We start from the raw sequence: 21,296 nt of genomic DNA on the forward strand, positions 1-21,296 counted from the left end.
AGACACAAACTTCCAAACAGGATCCATCCAGACTTAACATGATCACATTTGATAAATGGGGACAGATAAATGAGAATATTTCTTCTTCAGTTTCTAGATTAAAATCGATTCTAGCAGAAATCTAGTAGCTAGTGTAAGGGGGCGGGGACACATGGGTCATCCATTTGATAAATAACATGTCACACGCCGGGTTCTGTGCCCATTGTAGGCAATGTAAAAAATAGAACCAAGAAAGAATAAGACACGGCCTTCCAGTTGTTTCTGGTGTAGTCACTCCTGGAGAGAAAAAATACCACGGCGTTGTTGGCATGAGTTACAGAGACAGGTGCTTTTATGTTTTTGTTCCCTTTTTAGCTCTCGTCTCCTTACATCCACCCCAGTTTTAAAAAATCTCTTCTCTCTGCCTTTTCCATCCAATTCTCCTTATAATTTTGTTCCACTTGCACAGTTTAAGTGTTGTGTGTTCATTTTCTCAGCCCTTCCCTGAGGAGTAAAACTTCCTGTATTGCTTTCTCTCCCCACCTGCATTCACTGAATTAGTGAATTCTTGCTTTCCTTAGAGCCTTTTAAAACGCCTTGCCTATTACCGCCCCTGCAGTTTTGGAAGGACGCCCCCAAACTATATGTAGAGAAATTCATTTGATAGAATTTTTTTTTATCAGCTTAGTTTCTTCCTCCTCAGGTTATTTTTAGTTAGATGCCCAGACGAACTTCAAGTGTGCCCATCTGATACATCAGCCCCTGGTATTTAGTTTCTTGTTACTTGAGAAGGTTCAGGTGGCTCTTAGGGACCATTGTTCATGTTTACATTTAGCTTCCTGTTTACATTTCTGAAAAGACAATTAGTAGATTTTTACAGATGATAGAGAAGTTTTTTAAAAATTTGCATTTATGTTTCACAGTGACTCGGTCGATCGCCTTTTTAGATAAGTACTGCAAGGCAGCCTGTGGTTGCCACTTGTTAAAACTCTACCCTGCTTCCGCCAGCAGTTGTCAGTTACGGTTGGATAACAACACCCACTGATAAAATTCAAACCACAAGATGTTATTTTAAGTTCTTGGGTGGCGCGCTCTCTTCTTACCCTTTAAACTGCTAAGTCACATCCTGCTTTGCATTTTGATTTGCTATAAATTAGATGCAGGAGACGTAGGTCTGGCGTTAGATACTAAAATGAAATTTAATGCCAAAATAAAAGAAGGCGGTTTTCTGTGGAGTAAGTCTTGCTGTCATTCCTGGAGGCCAGATTTAGGGCAGTGGTTCTCAACCCTCAAGGTGCATCAGAATCACCTGGGGAGATTTCCAATGCCTCCCCCACTCCCCCGGGGGCCCAGGCCTCAACCTGGAGCTCCTCGATGAATGGGTTTGGAGTGGGGCCAGACTGGTATTTTGTAGAAGCTCCCTAGGGGGATCCTGTCCTGCAACAATATTTCTCAAGCCTGGCCTGGGGAGTTTCTCCCCACAGACTTTCAAGCTTTTGCTCACAAATCCAGCCCCATTGAGCTCTTCCCTGTGACTGCCCATAACCCCGACTAGATGGCCCACGGTGAACTGGGTTCTGTCTGGCTTCATCTACACGCCGCTTATTTCCTTGATCAGAGTGGTTTCCTCCTTGCGTTAAGCTTTGGTCACTTAGTTTCCATCCATCCTTTACGGGTTAGCCCTGGATGCCTAGTAGGTACTGTATAGATGTATCCTGAGCTCAGTTTTCATCAGGGTAGCCCTTCATTCTCCTTTGGCTTCTTGTGTTTTCATAATCACTTTCTCCCTCTTGAGAAATGGCAGGGCTAGTCCGAGTGGCGAAATGGCAGGAGGGGGGAAACCCAGCCCGTTGCTGGTTTTGAGGGTCAGGCCTGGAGGGATTGACCTGTGGACTCCTCCTTCTGCAATCAGAACACTCGGTCATCCTGTTCCTTAGTGGTTTTTAGGGCCCTGTGAGTGACAGATGCAACATGAGGGGGGCTGTCCTGCTGGAGAAAGTGATTGTGCTTAAAGGAACAGATCTTTAGGAAAAGCCTGCTAAAGAATATGGGATTGTTTCAGCAGAATATGCCCTGAGAACTGGAAAATAGTAGCTTTCTGAACTTTGTCGAGTGGTGAGGATTCTCACTGCCAGTTTTTCAGGGGCTTGTTTCTGGCCCAGGATGCTGACTAGGGGAGGGATAGGTGACGCCCTCCTGTGGAGGGGTACAGAAGTTACCAGGACTCCTAAGTTTAAGTCATGCTGCATTCTTAGGGCATACGTTATTGGCACTCCAGCTCTGTAACTGACAGACACCCAAATTAGGTGGTTTTAACAAGATTGAAGTTTATTTTTGCCTTATATAACTATCTAAATGCAGTGATCCCTGAGTGGGCATGGTAACACTATTCTCTTCAACCAATGGCTTTCATTTCTGGTTCCTGTCGTCCCTGTCTCTCAGCCCTTAGAAGAGGACAGAGAACAAGTGTTTATCTCTTGTTAGCACATTGTTTTCGGCACCTCACTGGCAGAACTTGGTCATAACCCCCTTCCCCACCCCGCCATGATGCTGCATCGATGACTGGAAATGTAGCTTCTAATTAGATTACCTTGTGCCCAACTACAACTTAAGAGTTCTCTTAGGAAAGGAATGGAGAATGGCTATCAGTGAACCGTAAGCCAGGGGATGCGTAATAATCTGCCAAAATATGATATCTACCAACTATCACCCCTCTTGATTGGTTTGGTTAAAAATACATTAAACTATTAAAAGGAACCTCAGATATATTTCTCATGCTATAAAGTCATGGTAGGACACCGAAGGGCTCCAACAGACCATGTCATGTTTCTACGTTTCTGGGGAAGGGAGCCAGGAGTTGGAAGGGGTTGTGGAAAGTGGACATCTAACCATAACACAGGGCGTGTTGACAAATGGGTTTGGTTTGTGGGGCAGCCTCTTGGCATCTTTGTAAACAAGCATGTTTGGCAAGAATTTCACCAATCTGGTCAAGAGAGTTTGACTGAAGTGTAATGGCAAGGAAGAAATGTTAAGACCTGATTGGATAGAGCACGGTAGGCATCACAAAGGTAAGAGCGCTAACAGAGGAGAACTTCAGTAGTAATTCACGTAGACCCCTGGGAAGTGAGGTGGTTATGTACCGTCCACCTTAGTGCAGCCTGTGAGGTTCAAGCAAAGTAGACACGAGCCATGAACACATGGGCATAGATATGTAGATACAATCGTCTGATCATCTCACCTAGAAGGTGAGGGTTGTTCTCATGGCTAAAATATGATTCTAGAAGGGCGTATTTTGTTTTAATGAAGCAGACCTATGAAGATCCAGACCTTGAGGGTGAATCACTGGGGAAGAGGGGGAAAAGCCACAGAAGCGCTGCTGCAGTGGGATCAATATTATGGATTGCGGGACAGAGGTTGTGGATCTTGTCTTTCTCTCCTAGACTGCAAGTCTAGGGCGGCTGCCAGAGGTACTGATGGAAGCGCCACAAGTCTCGTTCTGCTCATTTCTGATCAACTCTTGGCTTGTTTTGCCAATCATTTAATTTTTAAGACTGAGAAAATAACACAGGGGTTGACATCTCTGGATTTCTTTCTGATCCAACAAAGATGCGTTGGCCAGTGCTATAAAGTGACAGGAGCCAGGAGGTGAAATCCCTGAAGAAGCATGCTGTGGGCATAGCCATTTACTCTAGAAACATTTCAACCATCGGGATGAAAGAGAGAAATGAGCTCTCTTGAGGCCAAAGACAGCATGGGAAGGAGACCTCAAAAAGAAGGGATGGTTAGAATGTTCTGAAACTCCCATCAGTGTGGCTCAGCAATCACAATTATTATTGTTACTATTGCTACCAGTCTTGGTCAAGTTTGCTTTCCCATAGAATGTAAAGATGAGGAAAAATGCAGTCCCCCATTAGATGTAGACCTAACACCTAGTGGTCAGTGTGTGAAGAGTGAATCACTACAGGAAACAGAAGACAGGCTTTCAGAGAACACGAAAGTAAAGCAGGGGTTCAAAAGAGACCCAAACTGGAGGTGGGTGTGGTTTCAGAAAAGGTTTAATGGAGAAGATGACATTTGAAGTGCTCTTTGGAGGGTGGAGGACATTCCCACAGGAGGAGGCTAGAACGTGCTTCCTAGGGTGTTTCACAGAGGGAAACTAGCCAGAATCAATCAGAGTGGGTTAGTTGCAGGTGTTTCTATCTGCTAGAACACAGGGTGTGCTATGTGAGCTTTTGGAGATGAGGTATGAGTGGTAACAGCCAAAGTATAATGGAGTGACATCTGCCAGGTACTGTGTCAAGTGCTTTCCATGCATTATTTCAGTCTTTCTTCACAAAAGCTTAATATTATCATTCATTCTCTTTTCAGATGAGACACAATTCAGAAGCTTTGTAATGCACAGTGAATAGTAGGTAGAGCTGAAGTCCAGAGCCAGCTAAATTTAACCGAAATATGAAGGGCTTGGGGTTTTTAACCTAGTTCCAAGACCAGTGGGAATTTTGAGCTGAGGAGAGACACTGGAATCTTTTAGGGAAGGTGAGTTGGGCAAGGGAAAGTAAGGTGGATTGATGTGATGGGAGACACCCTCAGCGGAGGTGTAGGGCGGACGGGTGCTTATAGCGACGGAAGAATGGGAAACTGGTTGCCGGTGCTGAGGTGAGTGTCAGGTCAGAGTTGGAATCTACAGTATTGAGAGATCTGGGCAGGGGGCTGGGGGTGGACCAGGAGACAGTGAGTGTCTTGGAGTCAGGGAGCTCAGCCCAGGTGTCCCCATGCAGGAGTGATGAGTTTGCACTTGAAGTAAGCAGTAGGCTTCATGTTCCAGTGATAAATCCAGGCTGTGGTCTAGATTAGGGTAAAGATCGCAAAATGGGTAGACAGCTGCCTTACTGAAATCGGGGGCATGGGTAAGATGACAAAAAGCTAAAGTTCCGAGAAAAAAGCAGATGAAGGACAAAACTTTAATAAAATGCCTGTGTGCCTGGGAGATAAGAAGAGGAGCCAGCATGCCACCCATGGAAGAGGAACGAACTAAGAGTGTCACATGTGCTGGAATAAAGTCTGCATAACTCACGTCAGGAATGAGCTGAGGCTTTCAAAAAAAATACTGGAAAGCTTCAAAACAGCTTTTCAAACATATATCCAGAGCCAGGTGAACAAATGAAAGTAAGGTTCTGGTGTGGAAACTTTCTCTTAACAAAACATCAGGAGTGAGAAGAATTATTCCAATTGCACTTTTTCTTCCCCCTCTTAATCTATTTTCTAAAGGAGAAGCACCAGCTGAAAAGACTTGAATACACACAAGAGGAAATTGAAACCCAAGATAGGGGAAGGGAGTAGGAAACATGTACCTCGCTCTGGGAGATGAGTTCGGGGTGTCCGTTCAGACCAAAACACACCAGGGGACTGAGTTCCTCCAGTCTTCACAGAGCCTCTGAGAGCAAGCTGTGCTGTATGAAAGAGGATGTGGTGGGTTCCCAGTGGGTAGATGCTGTCAAGATTATTATAGAAAGAGAAAGGAAATTTCTGAAAACTCTAGAACAGGGCTTCTCAGTCCTGGCTGCACATTGGAATCATACTGGAGAGCTTTTACTAAACTGTTGCTGCCCACGTCCTACCCCTAAATTTCTGATGGAAGGGCTGTAAGGACATTCCACCACTTCTTGGGACATTCCCACAAGCACCCAGGGCTAAGAGTCCCAAATGCACGCTGATCAGTTCTGTCCATCCATTGCAGAATTCTTTCACGTAGTATTACGAATCAGGTGAACAGTTTACAATTAGAAAAGGAGTTGGTTTGGGTGCCTGGGTGGCTCAGTTGGTTGGGCAACCGCCTTTGGCGCAGGTCAGGGTCCTGGAGTCCCGGTATTGAGTCCCACATCGGGCTCCCAGCTCCATCGGGAGTCTGCTTCTCCCTCTGACTTTCTCCCCTCTCATGCTGTCTCTCACTGTCTCTCTCTCAAATAAACAAAATCTTTAAAAAAAAGAATGAAAGAAAGTAAAGGAGTTTGTTTGGGTTTACCTAAAACAGGCTGGATTATTCTAGTTTGCCCTTGTGGTTAGGTTACCAGATCGTAAAAAATGAATCAAGAATTAGGAAGATCATTGATAGAGTAGACCTTATTTCTACCAGTCAACTGGGTCGTCCTCAGCTCAGGAACTTGTCCTGTGAGAGCTAGGATGGAACGATAATTGAGATCTACAACCTTGGGAACCATGGGGAGGGAGAATGGTGAGAATATGGAACTGCTAAGGAGGACACAGCCTGATGAAGTCACACCAGCAGCAAAAGGCACTCTCTTGAGGGAAGTCGGCAATTGGGGACATGGGGGGAGGGGTAAGTGCCAAGAGTGGAGCCCAGGACTAGGGGCTCTGCATGGGGGCAAAGCCCTGGGCATCAGGGTGGCCCACTAGTATTGCCAGACAAGAGGGTTTCTGGGAGCATGCTCCTTTCCCGTTTTTTGAGAAGGATGTCAGACTTCTCAAAGTGTGTTTGAAGTATCCGCTAACATAGCCATCTTGTGATAGCCTTGTGAAACTAAGGTCTGAGTCAAGAGCTTCTCTTCTGGTGAAGGATAGGATTCATGTAGGTGTATGACATGGAATTTTCGCAATAATCACTTGGACGAAAAATAATCATCATTTGGAAACTACCTCTACCTCCGTCTCCATATTTGCATGCAAGTGCTCCATCCTAGGAAGCCTGCCAGCTTGGAGCCGTCTATCTGTACACTCGGAAAGGCTAGTGTGAGCAGCTGTGGCCACTAGGATCTTCCCCAGTTGTCCTGTCCTTTGCCTTTCTTCACCACAGGTACCTTTGATAGGCTACTCTCTGATTCTGTGAACTCTTTGTCTGTCTGTCCCTCCCACTCTCACTTGTTCTCAGCATCTCAGAGGCATTTGGATGGTCAGGTTGAGGCTGGGGCTCCCCGACGAGACAGCATGGGGGCATCCCAGCGAGCTGAGGAGAAAACTGCCCACTCTCAGGACATCTTGCCAAGAGCAGTTCACATAACTTTCTAGCTTAAAAAACGCATTTTTTATTGAAATGTCTTATTTCACAAAGTATTTGAGGTGGTTCCCAAGAATATGCACACAATCCAGGCAAATAGGTGGGTAGTTGAGAGAATTCGAGCACAATGGCAGTAAAGGAAAGCTCATCTTCACCACGGTGGTTCTCTGTCCCTCTGCGCACCCCAAACAAAGAGGGATATGGTCTCATATATAAATTCCCCGGTCAAGGGGTGCCTGGGTGGCTCAGTGGGGGTAAAGCCTTTGCCTTTGGCTCGGGTCATGATCTGAGGTTCCTGGGATTGAGTCCCGCATCGGGCTTTCTGCACAGCAGGGAGCCTGCTTCCTCCTCTCTCTCTGCCTACCTCTCTGCCTACTTGTGATCTCTGTCTGTCAAATAAATAAATAAAGTCTTTAAAAAAATAAATAAATTCCCTGGTCCAAAAGCTGAGAACAAGCCAGTCATTTAGGAATGACACTCTGATCCTGAGACCTGGCTATTTCATTATCAAGGTCCTTTAAAGAAATCCTTGTCCAAGTTGATGTGGCCATTTTGAAGAGGAATTTGGACTATCCAGCAAAGCCTTACCTTAGCATAGAGTCATTCCACTTATTTTAGAAAATGATGCCACAGCCTCACAAGGAGCAGACCCTGCAGCTCTGTTTTTAAAAGCAAAGAATCAGAGACGAACTAAAGGAAGAATAAGTTAAACAAGGCATCGTCATACCACGAGACTGTGAGCACAAATGAGCTACAGTGTATGTGTAATAGTTGTGAGCGAATCAGCCAGCTGCAGGAAGAAATGTATGGTATGATCCTATTTATTTGACTCAAGTTTTTAAAAGCCAGAAAAATAGTAGATATAGAATATTGTGTGAACACGATGGAAACCTGTTGATGCTGGGTGGTAAGAATGTGGATATTTGCACATATCCTTTTTTTTAAAAAAAATATTTTTATTTATTTATTTGACAGATCACAAGTAGGCAGAGAGAGAGGGGGAAGCAGACTCCCGGCTGAGCAGAGAGCCTGATGCAGGGCTCGATCCCAGGACTCTAGGATTGTGACCTGAGCCAAAGGCAGAGGCTTTAACCCACTGAGCATCTGGGCCCCCCTGTGCATATCCTTTTTATTTTTCTGATTCCAAGAGCAGAGCAGCCATGGTGATATTGTGCACCAGAGTGACCATAGCATCGTACACTGGCTAGCTCATCAAGTGATGACGGCCCTGTCCACCTTACATAGGCTTTTATATGCATTAACTCATCTAATCACCTCAACAACCCCTATGGGGGAGATCCTTTCATTATTTCCATTTGTCACACGAAATACAGAGGATCTAGAGAAGCTAAATATTTGCTGAAAGCCACTTAGTAAGGCTGGCTTTGGACCCAGGCAGTTTGAATCCAGAGCCCATGGCCTTAATTATTTTATTATTGTCTTAAAAGATTTTATTTATTTGACAGAGAGAGACACCGTGAGAGAGAGAACACAAGCAGGGGGAGTGGGAGAGGGAGAAGCTGGCTTCCTGTCAAGTGTGGAGCCCAATGCGGGATTGGATCCCAGGACCCTAGGACAATGACCCAAGCCGAAGGCAGATGCCCAACAGCTGAGCCACCAGGCGCCCCTCGTAACTTTAATTATTATACCACCCTATAAAACCTCCCAATATCATCAAGTGAGTTGGTGGTTTATTTTTGTATGTATGATCACTTGCATTGTAGGCAAAGGGCACAACTCAGAGGGCAGTGCAGGCAAAGCGGTTCATCAGAGGTGAAAACAGTGCCATTGGGCCAGCTCCTCCATCTAATGACCTAGCTTGAGCTATGTGCATGCATTGTGTTACCTTTATAGGGGTGCCTGGGGGGCTCAGTCATTAAGCATCTGCCTTTGACTCAGGTCATGATCCCAGTGTCCTGGGATTGACCCCTGCATCGGGCTCCCTGCTCAGCAGGCAGTCTGCTTCTCCCTCTCCCTCTGTTGCTCTCTCTGCTTGTGCTCTCTCTCTCTCTCTCTCTCTCTCTGTCAAATAAATAAATAAAATCTTTTTTTTTTTTAAGTTACCCTTTTAAATCATTACTGATGCCTTTCAGCCCAGAATCCCCATCAGAGTCACCTGTGGAGGTCTCAGGAAGTTCAAAGCCTGGCCCGACCACGAAGTCCAACACACTAGATCATGGGCAGGGCCTGGTCCCCAGCATTTTTAAAAGCTCCCCATATAAATCTAATGTGCAGTCCGAGTTGAGATCCACCGCTCTCCAGAGTCTGGACAGTGCAACATTCAAGCTTATGATACTTGGCGAGAGCTTCCAGGGAGGACAGTTTGTGTTGAGGATCAAGGACAGATCCAGATAGGGTAACTCTCTTGATCAGACTGCACTTAATGTCTCATGAAATGAAGGCCCCTGATCAGGAAAAGGGAATGCCTGGACCTCCACTGACCCCACCATGTCCACACAGGCCTGTGTAGGGTGGGATCTGTCTGTCCCACTAATGTCTTTTAGTTTTCTGGAGGTTGCCGTGGTGATTCAGCATGGGAGTGGGGACCAGAAGCACGTGGATCTGGTATTTGCCAGGCCTGGCTTAAAGGCCTCGTTAGGCAGCAGGACAGAATCTTCCTCAGAGGAGAGCTCAGGGTCTATTTCTGACAAATATATCCCAGAAGCCTCAAGATTCCATGGGGAGAAGAGTCTTAACCTCGGGCAGTGATACTTAAACTTGTGGAGAACTTCCTAAAAACACATTGCTGGGTCCCACCCTCAGCCCCTGCTCTGTGGGCTTTGGCAGGTTCTGAGAACTTGTGTTTCTAGCAAACGTTTCTAACAAGATGATGTTGGCACTGCTGGCCTGAGCACCACCTTTTGCAAAGCACAGGCCTAGGATAATAAAAGAGCTTTGGCTTTCTACCTACTTGTTATATCACAGATACACAGAGAGGAGGATCTGCTTGGGGTCAGAAAAGCAGGGTTAAGAACGACCAGCTCCGTCACACACAAAATCCCATAGAGACTGTGTCACGTGTACAGGATGTTAGGCCCATCCCCAGATATTCTGATTCAATCCGTCTAAAGTGGAGCTTCCAAAATCCGCATTTTAAAAAAGACCCTGGAGATGGGAAGAAGGTGGATCTGGACGCTTTGGGAAATTGGACATGGCTATACAGTTGGGATTGACTGTGAGTGGGTTGGCAACTTTGAACCCAGAAAGGCCAATGAAGGGATAAATTAGCATCAGCCTATGGAGAGGATTTCAGTACCTTTGGTGCTCTTCTTAGGAAATCTACCGGTAACATCTGTTAGGTGAGGACAGAATCCACATGCCTAGACAGGTGCTTGCTTCGGCAGCACATATACACATGCCTAGACGGTCTGCGAATGCTCCCACAAAGAAAAAGCCGGCCGAGACCACTGAATGGCAACTGGTCCACAGAAATGTCCTGACAGACTGGAATCAGGGGTCAAAACTAATGTGAGGAAATACAGTAATAAAAAAGAATAGGCAAGTCCCGAATTTCAGCCAAAGGAAGGAAAGGAGTCCTTTCCTGAGAGAAGAGCCCAGCTTCTCCACAGCTCCTACCGCATTGGAGTCCTAGGGAATGGTGGGAATGGTGTGTGCTAGAAAGAGGTGTGGGTGTCCCCAGAGCTCAGGCAAGTGTAGGTCGTGGTCGTAGCTGTGGCGTGTACGTGGCCAGGGAGGCTGGAGTGCCCGTCCTTCCCGCTCTAGCCAGATCATACCTGGAGCTGGTCTTGAGGTCTAGGCACCCTCTGCGGGGAAGCACAGACAAATTAATGTGTGTTCAGAGTTGGGTGGCTGTGATCATTAGGGTCACATGAGACACAGCAGATGAAAATGTGACTGGTCTGGAAAAGAAAAGGTTTTCCGGGTGGGATGGGGAGCAGTGGTAGTTCCAGTACAGGAGCTGATGGAAATTGTTAATCTTGCCCTCTGTCACAACAGAGGGCAGGTCTGGGAATAGTCTCCTCCTAGTGAGACAGATTTCAACCCTAAATGAAACACCGTCTAGAACAGACTTCTTTGGAGACGAGTTTGGCTGTGAGTCTCGGGATTCACCACCCCCAACGAACAGTCAGCACCGTCCCTGGATCAAGCCAGCCGTCCAGGTTGTTACAGCAGATTGACCAGCATGACACACAGAGGTCCAAGATCAGCCATTTGAGGGCATTGTGGCTAGAAACTTCCTTCCAGAAACCTCTGATCAATTTATGGATCTTAGAGCCAAATGACCAGAGGTGTACTGTTGGTCATGTAACATCTTGGAAATTAAGGGGTTTCAGCGGGCATCATTTCTAAAAAGATGCACATCCAGGATTTGAATAATTTTCTTTTACCAAAGAAGACTGGAAGACCAAAAGTGGATATTCCATTATGAATTTTTTTTGGTGTTAATTTGGGACATAATTCTTCTATATATTTTACTGGGAGATTTTAAACTAACTGGAACTATATGCCATCTGGTCTTCGTGCAAATTGTTTTCAAGGATGGAAGGAGAACCTTGTTTCTTGGCCAAACATGACCATGTGTGTGTACAGACCACCAGGCCTAATAGAATAATATCTACCTGTGTTATAGGTCATTGTTTCAAACCCAACTAGTTAATATTGAGTTGCTTCCTTGGATAGCCAATGGTGACGAATAATGTGATTTTTATCTTTTTGCATTTGTGTCTTATTCAAAGTAAGCATGCTGGTTTGATGGTTTAAAAATCTGTTCACATTTGTGATACAGATTTGGGGAAATGTTAATATGTTTTAAAATTCTGCAGAATCCTTATTTGTTTTTGGTTGCCAGGAGAGTATGGGATCTTACTTGGTGCTGTGTGTGCCACTTCCAGGAAGCCAGGAGAGGAAGAAACTGAACTGACGTCTGTTGAGTGTCTATTCTATCCACCCCAGACACCTTGTCCTCATTTTTCATTTAATCCTCAAGATGCCCCATTTCCTACATAAAACCCCTAAAGACCACGGAAGTATTCACGCATGTCAAGGTGTGCATAGAGTTTGTAATTAGAAAGCACTAAATGCAAACTTAGGTCTGAGTCACAGGGTTGCTTCCTTGGATAGCCAAGGAAGTCACATACATCTTGGTCTGAGTCACATACATCTTGGTCTATGTATCTCCTTTACATCTTTGCCCAAACTCTATGTTCTTTTTAAAGTGAAAATGGCCAGAATAAGTCTTAAAATCAGCCTTTGTGACCAAAAAACTTGGCAGTGCCTTGATTATTTGTTCTTCCCGATTCTTGGTAGAAGTCAGAGTTCTCTTTTCCCTACTGGACGTTCCACGCTTGCACGTCTCATGCATTGGACTTGTAGTGGGAACACCATTTCCTGACCCACCAGCTTCCCAGGTGAGTAGCAATGATGAGAGAGGACCTAGCTCATTGCAGAAGCACATTTTTAATTAATTATTTATTTTTTAAAAGATTTCATTTATTTATTTGACAGAGAGAGAACACAAGCATAGGGAGCAGGAGAGGGAGAAGCAGGCTCCCCACTGAGTAGGGAGCCTGATGTGGGGCTCGATCCCAGGACCCTGGGATCATGACCTGAGATGAAGGCCGACACTCCCTGTCAGAGCCTCGGCTTTTACTAGGTCGGCACGCTTAATGACTGAGCCACCCAGGCACCCCCAAGAAGGGCATTTTTCAATTGACTTAAGTGCACTGAGCTTCTCATCCCTGTTGGATTTGGCTACCAGCTGGTTCGTTGAAATGAAAGCAGATCCCACGCTGACTTCTGTCATGCATTAAACGTTTGTATCAGGCAGAAGGCACAAGAGCCATCCTACAACCTGCTCCCGTGAGTTTGGGAAGTCCCAGCTGTCTCTCTCCAGGGCACAGACAGGTAGTCCCCAGACTACCTGACAGGTTTACTTGGGGCAAGTACCGCAGCATTCAGCAGGAGGATTGGCCCCCCTACCTGTCAGATCAATGGCCAAGTGGTGGAAGAACCTTCTGAGGAGACTGCAGGTGTTCTATTTTTTTTTATCTGGGTGGTGATTATTTCAGTATTTGCAGATGTAAATTTCATAAAGCTGTCTGTGTGCTTAAGATTTGTTCACTTTACTATATGGAAGTTATGCTCAGTAAAAAAAAAGGGGGGGGGAATAAATGATTGTCCTTAAGTTATTCACAACCTGTGAGTAGGAAAACTATTATATTTTATACAAACCCCTTGAGTTAGAGGTGTTCCATGGAAGGGTCACTGCAAGAGGAGAAGGCCCCGCAGCTCTTTCACAGGTCCCTGTACCCCTGAAGCAGGGGCCTTCTCTCCTGGCCACTATCCATTACCCCTAAGGGGTCCGTCTTCCCCATTTTACTAAGTCGGCACTGCGAAGTCAGTTAGTTGGAGTAGGAGACACCAACCTTTCGTGTGGCTCCTCTTTGTTAAGGTCCTTTATGGTGGGACTCCTGTCGGGGTCTTCCCTCTGAGGACCCGCAGGCCAGCCCTTAGGTTCTCCAAGATTGACACAATAACTGCCTTATTCCACAGGACACCCTCATTCCTGGGACACCTTGGTCTCAGGCCTCTGTTGCCTTCACGCTCTATTCTACCCTGTTTTAAGTATTTCCTTTTCTCAGATTTTGACCTCTTTTGCCCTTCATGCTGTAAAGAACTGAATTTTTTTAAAAAATTTGATTCATTTATTTGATAGAGATTACAAGTAGGCAGAGAGGCAAGCAGAGAGAGAGGGGAAAGCAGGCTCCCCGCTGAGCAGAGAGCCCGATGCAGGGCTCGATCCCAGGATGCTGAGACCACAACCCGAGCCGAAGGCAGAGGCTTACCCCACTGAGCCACCCAGGTGCCCCAAGAACTGAATTTTAACTGGTGATTTTAACTGAATTTCTCATGAGGCTAGGCTCGAAGGTTCTGGGGGATGAAATAAGATATATTTCCTTAGGTGATAATCCCAGACTCCCTGGGAGATGGATGTGGGAGAGGCTGGAGTCTCACTCTCTCTTTTCCCTGGAGGAGAAAAAGAGGCTTGTGGTGAGTGCAGAGGCCTTACCTCAAAGTACCAACTTAAATGAGTATGGGGTTTGGCCGGCTCCCAGCCCTGGCCCTGGTAGCTCTTTCCTCCAAGGTGAACTTTGGTGGAGCTAAGCCATAAAGATGACCCTTTGTATCAGTTGCCTCTGGGACAGGGTGATTGTGTTTCTAATTTGGCAGTTTCAGAATTGCTGGGGCTCTCTCTTACCCAAGTATCCCATTTTGCCCCTTCTGCACATGTTACAGACCACCCCTTGTGGTGTCTCTTGTCCTGAGCCCTCCCTGTCAGAGCCTCGGCTTTTAAAAACATGACAAACATGCTGGCAGACACACACAGAAACCCTTTGCTGGCGTTCCGGATCTGCTGTGGAATCGGTTGTCATGGCAACGGCTGCCCCCACACGAAGTTCATCGTTTGGGGTTCCCATCATGGTTTTTTTTGCCCTCTCTTTTTTCAACAGCAATAGTCAACATGCTATTAAACCAACTATTAATATATCCGTACAACCTTTCTTGGCAGCTTTGAACTCGACTGCATTGGCTTCTAACTTCGGGTCCAATTAGTCATGCCCCACAAGCCAAGCTAACTTTGTGAAGAGGCTGGTGTTGGTTTGGTTTTATTTAGTCTTAGTTATTGTTGGATCCAATATGTATGAATACAGAGATTTGGGGGGGGGGGGTTTCTATGAAAGCAGCATACGAATTGAGTTCTCTGGCTATACACTTACCTTAATTTTATTTTCTGACATGATACTTCTCATTGGCTTGATTTTAGTTGATGGCTTTGGCATACTCCTTTGTTTTTGTTTTTATTTAAATCCCAATTAACATACCAGGTAATATTAGTTTCAGGTGTACAATCTAGTGATTCAACACTTCCTTACAACATCCAGTGCTCATCAGCATACTCATTTTTAAAGAACTATGTGTCCATGAAAAGCATAGGAGATTGTATACTTATTAATGAACCAGAGGTTTAAAATAATATCCAACTAGCTGGGTCCTGGTTATATCATGTTATAATTATATAACATGCTTCTTTTAAAATTAAGATTATGTGAATACTAAGAGCTAAATAGATTGAAGATATATATATATCTTCAATCTGTTTATTATATATAATATATTTCTATAAAATTATATATTTATGTATTATATATTACATAATCATATATTATGTATTAAACATATTTATGTGATATATTTATTATATATATAATCATATATATATTATATATATAAAATTGTTGTTAACATGCATGGGAAATTTACAGAGTTTGTTTGAACTTAGTGTGTCAAATAAAAGGCTGGCCTTCTGAAGCCAAAACCAAACATGTTAGTCACCCTTGACTCAGGGCTGCGGATGAAGGCAGTGGTTGAAGGAATGGGGCAGGACCTCCGTGAAGCTGGCTTACGATGTGCCCCCTACTGAATCTTTCTAGGCAGTTCCTCAGTTCTGCTGGGTCCCAGAGTTGGGCAGTAGCTGGGTGGGCACCACACCCAGCTATTAAAGGGTGCTCATTTCCAACACCAAGGTGAAAGGTCTGGCGTTTGCCTGAAAGCCGTCTCTTGCCAGCTGCGTGGTTGGGCAAGTTACCTAACTTATCAGAGACTCTGTTGTTTCCTCTGTAAGAGTCCTCCCAGCAGACTGTTAATTAAATGAGATCATGTGTATGGGTAACTCTTACTATGGGACTTGACAGTAGGTAGTGTGGGTACTCCAAGGTGATTATTGTTTCAGTTACTGGGATACTATAGACGATGTGGGAAATTCTGTTTTCCTTCATAGTTTTGTCACACTATGTAATGATGTTTAAAAAGATGTCTCCAAACCTTTGGTAGAACAAATCTTCCACCCCATCCCTCCAAAAAACAGTTGTGTGTGTGTTTTTTTAAAATTATAGTGAAATACATATAACATAAAATCATCGTTTAGCCATTTTCTGTTGTTAAGTTTCGTGACATTTAGTCATTCACAGTGTTGTACAACAACCACCATTATCTAGTTCCAGAACATTAATCACCCTAAAAGGAAACCTCATAGCCATACCCTATTTCCCAATTCCCCCAGCCCTTGGCAACCACTACTTGGCCTTGTGCCTCTATGGATTTGCCCACTGTGGTTATTTCATATAAATAGAAACATACATATGTGGTCTTTTCTGTCTGGCTGCTTTCACTTAGCATAATGTTTTCAAGATTTATCCATGTTGTGTCTTGTATCACTTCACTTCATTCCTTTTAATTCCTGAACAATGTTCCATTGCATGGCTATGCAGTCCTAGTCCATTTGGGCTGCTATACCAAAATGCCACAGATGGGTGGCTTATAAGCAACTGAAATTTATTCCTCCCAGTGTTGGAGGCTGGGTGCCCAGAATGAGGATGGTGGGCAGAGGGCTCTCTTCCAGTCGTGGAGTTACTGTATCCTCACATGGCAGAAGGGGTTAAGGAGCTCTGTGCCTGCCTCTCAGTGTACTTGTAATTTCTCTCTGTCAAATAAATAAATAAAATCTTAAAAAAAAAAAAGATAAATAAATAAATAAATAAAATCTTTAAAAAAAAAGATTTTATTTATTTGTTTGACAGAGAGAGATCACAAGTAGGCAGAGAGGCAGGCAGAGAGAGAGAGAGAGAGGAGGAAGCAGGCTCCCTGCTGAGCAGAGAACCCGATGCGGGACTCGATCCCAGGACCCTGAGATCATGACCTGAGCCGAAGGCAGCGGCTCAACCCACTGAGCCACCCAGGCGCCCCTGGTTTTTCCATTCATCAGTGGATGGACATTGGGTTGTTTCTACCTTTGGCTACTGCTAGTAGTGTTACTGTGAACCTTCTTGTACAAGTTTTTGTCTGAACACCTGTTTTCAGTTGGATCAGACGAAAATTCTGCTTCACTTTTTTAAAAACTACCGAACTCTTTCTAACTATGCTGTACCGTTTAATGTACGTACCAGCAATGCCTGAGGGTTCCAGTTCCTTCCCATACTTGTTATTTTCCATTTTTAAAAAAAATTAGACTTATCATTTAGTAGGTATGAAATGGTAAATGTCATCGTGGTTGAGATGGTTTTTTATAGTTCTGATTTTGTATGTGTCTGGATTAAAATTTTCTTACTACTGTTCTTAATTTTGGCATATTGCAAAGCTACATGAAAAACCCATTATACATAATTTCCAGTAAGAGATGGGTGTAGAGCATCTTTTCCTTCACAGCTCCTGATACAACTAAGCATAGTGGCTCCTGTGATCTGTACTGTAGACAATGGGGGGATAATTATAGATGGTGTCTGGTGCCTCTGATCTTCTCTGTAATCCTTTTCTTTTGCTTTTAGAGATTTCCTCTGGGTCATCCAAAATGCTTTTAAAACGTACTGGATAAGAACTGAGCCACCTGCCTGCGTGGGACTTCTGTACTCTCGGCTCCACTGTCTTCGGATGGCATTTTGACCACACCAAAGCCAAGTGACCCACTGCTCATGATGAGTGACGAGAAGAACCTTGGGGTGTCCCAAAAACTGGTCTCACCTTCAAGGAGCACAAGTAGCTGCTCCTCCAAGCAGGGAAGTCGACAGGTAAAGTTTAACCAATGCAAATTTTAAGATGCAAATTTATACCAAGAAATTGGCCAATTAAGATGTGTGCATTTACTGGGGAACTCCTACTTCTCAGTGGAAGAGTGTTTGCTTTCAGTCATACCTTAATTACATGAGAAGAGTAAACTTTAGGTGCTTTTAATAAGGCAGCTTGAATGCTTACCTGATGGGAAGGATCTATAGTTGGCTCTTTGCATTATTTTTTTCCAATCCTTGCAACTCTCCTCCAACACAGATATGCATATCCCTATTTTCTCCCCGAGGAAGCTGAGTCGGACCACCTGAGTTATTGGCCCAAGGATACACAGCTAGCAAGTGGCAGAACAAGAAGTCAAAACTCAGTCTGACTCCAGAGCCCACACTTTCCTTTGTACCATACTAACAAAGACAAAAAACCAGTCACTGTTCCAGTAAGTTTAATATTTTCCTGCCTTCCTCTACGTTCCCCTTCACCACAGATTGCCATGTGGGTGACTCTGAGTCTCCCTGGGGGAGGGAATTAAAGCCACAGAGAAGTGGTCAAAGGAATTCAGTAGGAAGAAGAAAGAAGTGAAACAAAGAGCTGAATATGGAGCGCCTGAGTGCCAGTCGTAATTATATGTTATTTCTTCGTTTTCTTTCCAAGAACTCTCTGTTGGCAGAATTCACTGGCTTTAGGTCAGTGGCAGTAAATGCACGTTAATCATTATAATCGTACCACCTTCGGTGAAGTAGAGAGTGGGCTGTCAGGAAGCTGTGGGTTCACGACACAGTGGTCTCTGAGCCTTTTCAGCATTTGCTGGCTGTGCTGGCATTGCCTTTCCTCCACGGGAAGCTCTGGCCTAAGAATTGGCCCAGAGTCCTTGGTTCCAGATTTGGAAGCAACAATCCGGCAGCCTCCCACCTCAGGCATGCCTGCACATTCTGACGCATCATCACAGGTCCCTCCATCTGAGCACTGGCTGGGACAGGGAGCTGGCCACTTCCCAGTGCTGCTTCGTGTCATTAGAATCTACGATTCTAGACAGGTCAGATTTTGCCCCAGGCTGGACATTTTGGGAGCTCTCCAAGATCTCCTGTGAGGGGTTAGGAAGACAAAAGATTTTTTTAGCACTGTAATCACTTCTGTCTGGGGTTTTAAAAAAAACGACTAAAACTAGTCCTTGGCTAATGCATCGTGGCCCCTTTGGAGTTCTGGCTTCAGAAGGGTGAGATAGCTCATTCAGCTTTCCATGGGGTGCTTCTCTCCCTGAGCCGAGAGTCTGATGGGGATTAGAGCCTGAATGTGGGATCTTTCCCTCACCCTTTGTACCTAGTCACATTTATTGCTATGTCCTTCTTGGATAAAGAGAAGGAACATGATTAATTTAAATGGCTGGTGCTTATAACAAGTATAGGAATCAGAGCTGTGCGGTGACCTTCTATAACTGAATACTACAGGAATTTTCTTTAGGTGTTGTTACTTGAATTGATGAACTTGGTTTTCGCACAGCTTCTTCTGAGCTTGTCCTAAAGATGGAGAGGAATGTGCAGAAAGCCTCAATTTTTTCCTGCTTAGAATGGATGGCCATTCAGCTCTTCATTCATCAAATGGTCATCTTCTATATTTAGGATCTCCCACTTTACAGTATGTGTAACATTGCTTTATACACATAAACGCTTCTAGGCAGGGCAGGTGGATAATTTAGTAAGTTTATTCCAACTCTAGACTGAATCTAGTTCTACAGGGCATGTTTAATTTCAGGGACCATTTTCTTATTCTGCCCACTTTCCCATCCTTCTGTCAGAGGGAGGTGTTCTGTCACAGGAGTGGCTTAGCTCCTCCATCCGTGTCATTCACCTCGACAAGCTATGTCTGTTCCAACATCACAAGCTGTCCCAAGGTCGTCTTTCATTCTCTAAAGGTACAGGCACCTTGGAAGTTCGACCTTCATGGCTCTGAGGGAGCAGAGACGTATCCCATGATCTCACAGATGCTAAAGATAGTAACATTGTGTTTCTAGTCACTTCACTGGAAAGTATGAGTTCAACACTTACAACTTCAAGATTTATATAATAAGAAATTTAATGTGAGGAATGTTGAATTCTAGCTGATAAAGATGATCTGTGCAACAACCTACTTGTTTTTTAAAGCTTCAGTTTAAAGCCACTATGAGGCTGTTCTTTTCATTTCATGGTGAGGAGGGGGTGGGTAAGCCTGATGGTGACCATGTTGGACCGTCCTAATGCTGGGTTTTCTCCTGTGCTTTCGAATTATGCTTTAGAGGGTCATCTTGAGTTTGTTTCCCCATGTTCTTTCCTAGCACCCGCCCTGCCCTACCTAGGGATTTGCTATTACCTGCTTCTTGCCTCCGAGGACCCCAACCAGAGCCAAGGGTTATATTTGCAGCTGGAGGCTTCTGTTCCATGTCAGTGATAGAATGTCCAAGATCCACTGCCAGGCCAGCATACTTGGCCCAAGTCTGATTGTAAGACTGTGTCTGCCTTCTGCCATCTCCCTGGAAAAGGCAAGATTTTTTTTGTTTTTGTTTTTGTTTTTAAAGACCCCATTTATTTATGGGACAGACAGAGATCACAAGTAGGCAGAGAGGCAGGCAGAGAGAGAGGAGGAAGCAGAGTGCCCGATGCGGAGCTCAATCCTAGGACTCTGGGATCATGACCTGAGCCGAAGGCAGAGGCTTTAACCCACTGAGCCACCCAGGAGCCCCGATAAGGCAAGTTTTAAAGCCCCCTTTCACTGTGGTATGGAGCTCCCCCCTCCACATTTGCTTATTTCCAGCTGTGAGCCTAACTCAGGTCCCAGACTTTTCCTATGGACATTTTTGGCCCCATTAGCCCACAGAAGCAGAACTCCTAGACACTTCTGTCTGCAATTTCTTTTGCATTTCTATTTTGTGTTGATCCATGGAGATATTTAATTTTTTTAAAATCACACAGACATACACACTAAGCCCCTACATGTCTGTAACTTTGTATATTTTTGCTGTTTTGGACCTGGGGTGGTGACAAGAGAGGGTCACTGAATGCACGCACTTACAATATAATCTTGGCTGAAAGACTCTGTCATCTTAGGTCGTTTTACTTAAATTCTCCTCTAGCATTGCTAGGTGACATTGAGAGTATATGTACTCCGGCCACACTGGCTTTCTTTCAGTTCCTTGTGCTGAACTTGCTCTTGTCCTTGTTTCTTGAACTGAATTTGAACTTGTCCTTCCTATCCCAGAGTCTCCTCACATGAAATCATGAGGAACTATGCATTTAGGTAGAGGTATTCTCTATCTGTATGTCTTGTTAGAAAAGCTTAAAGGACAGAATGATCAAGAATTGTGATTGGTGTCTTTGTTTTTGCTTCTGATCTAAGACAGATTTGACAATTTAGAACATGAATACCCAAGAAGGGTTCTGTCATCTTTTAGCTTAAATACTAGGGCTTTTGAAATTTAAATATAGTATGCCTCATTTTGTCAGTATGGGAACAACCTATAAATATAATCTTATCGATATGATTTTGGGAGGAATGTATGCATTGGTGATTAGAACTTGAACTCTCCAGCTTCAGTTCCAACCATTCATTGGTTCTGTGACCTTAAATTCTTAAACTTAAGTCTCTGTTTTCTCATCAGTAAAACTGAAATAATAATAGTTCTTTTCACATAGATTATCATGAGGGTAAAAACTGAAACATCTAATCCAGGGTCAGACTCATAATAGGTCCTGAGTTA

The 21,296-nt window shown here is 44.4% G+C and overlaps 1 protein-coding gene across 7 annotated transcripts in view; it reads left to right on the forward strand.

Moving 5' to 3' along the window:
- Positions 1-21,296, forward strand: part of OSBPL3 (oxysterol binding protein like 3) — a 176,546-nt gene that overhangs the window by 69,361 nt on the left and 85,889 nt on the right. For all 7 annotated transcript variants that reach the window (XM_082692180.1, XM_082692183.1, XM_082692181.1 and 4 more), the window contains one exon: positions 17,335-17,574. In XM_082692180.1, coding sequence (XP_082548306.1) covers positions 17,479-17,574 — 96 coding nt within the window. In that variant the 5' untranslated portion in view covers positions 17,335-17,478. The remainder of the gene's footprint in view (positions 1-17,334; positions 17,575-21,296) is intronic.

This window comes from Mustela nivalis, assembly GCF_964662115.1.
Source record: "Mustela nivalis genome assembly, chromosome: 12".
Lineage (NCBI taxonomy): Eukaryota > Metazoa > Chordata > Mammalia > Carnivora > Mustelidae > Mustela > Mustela nivalis.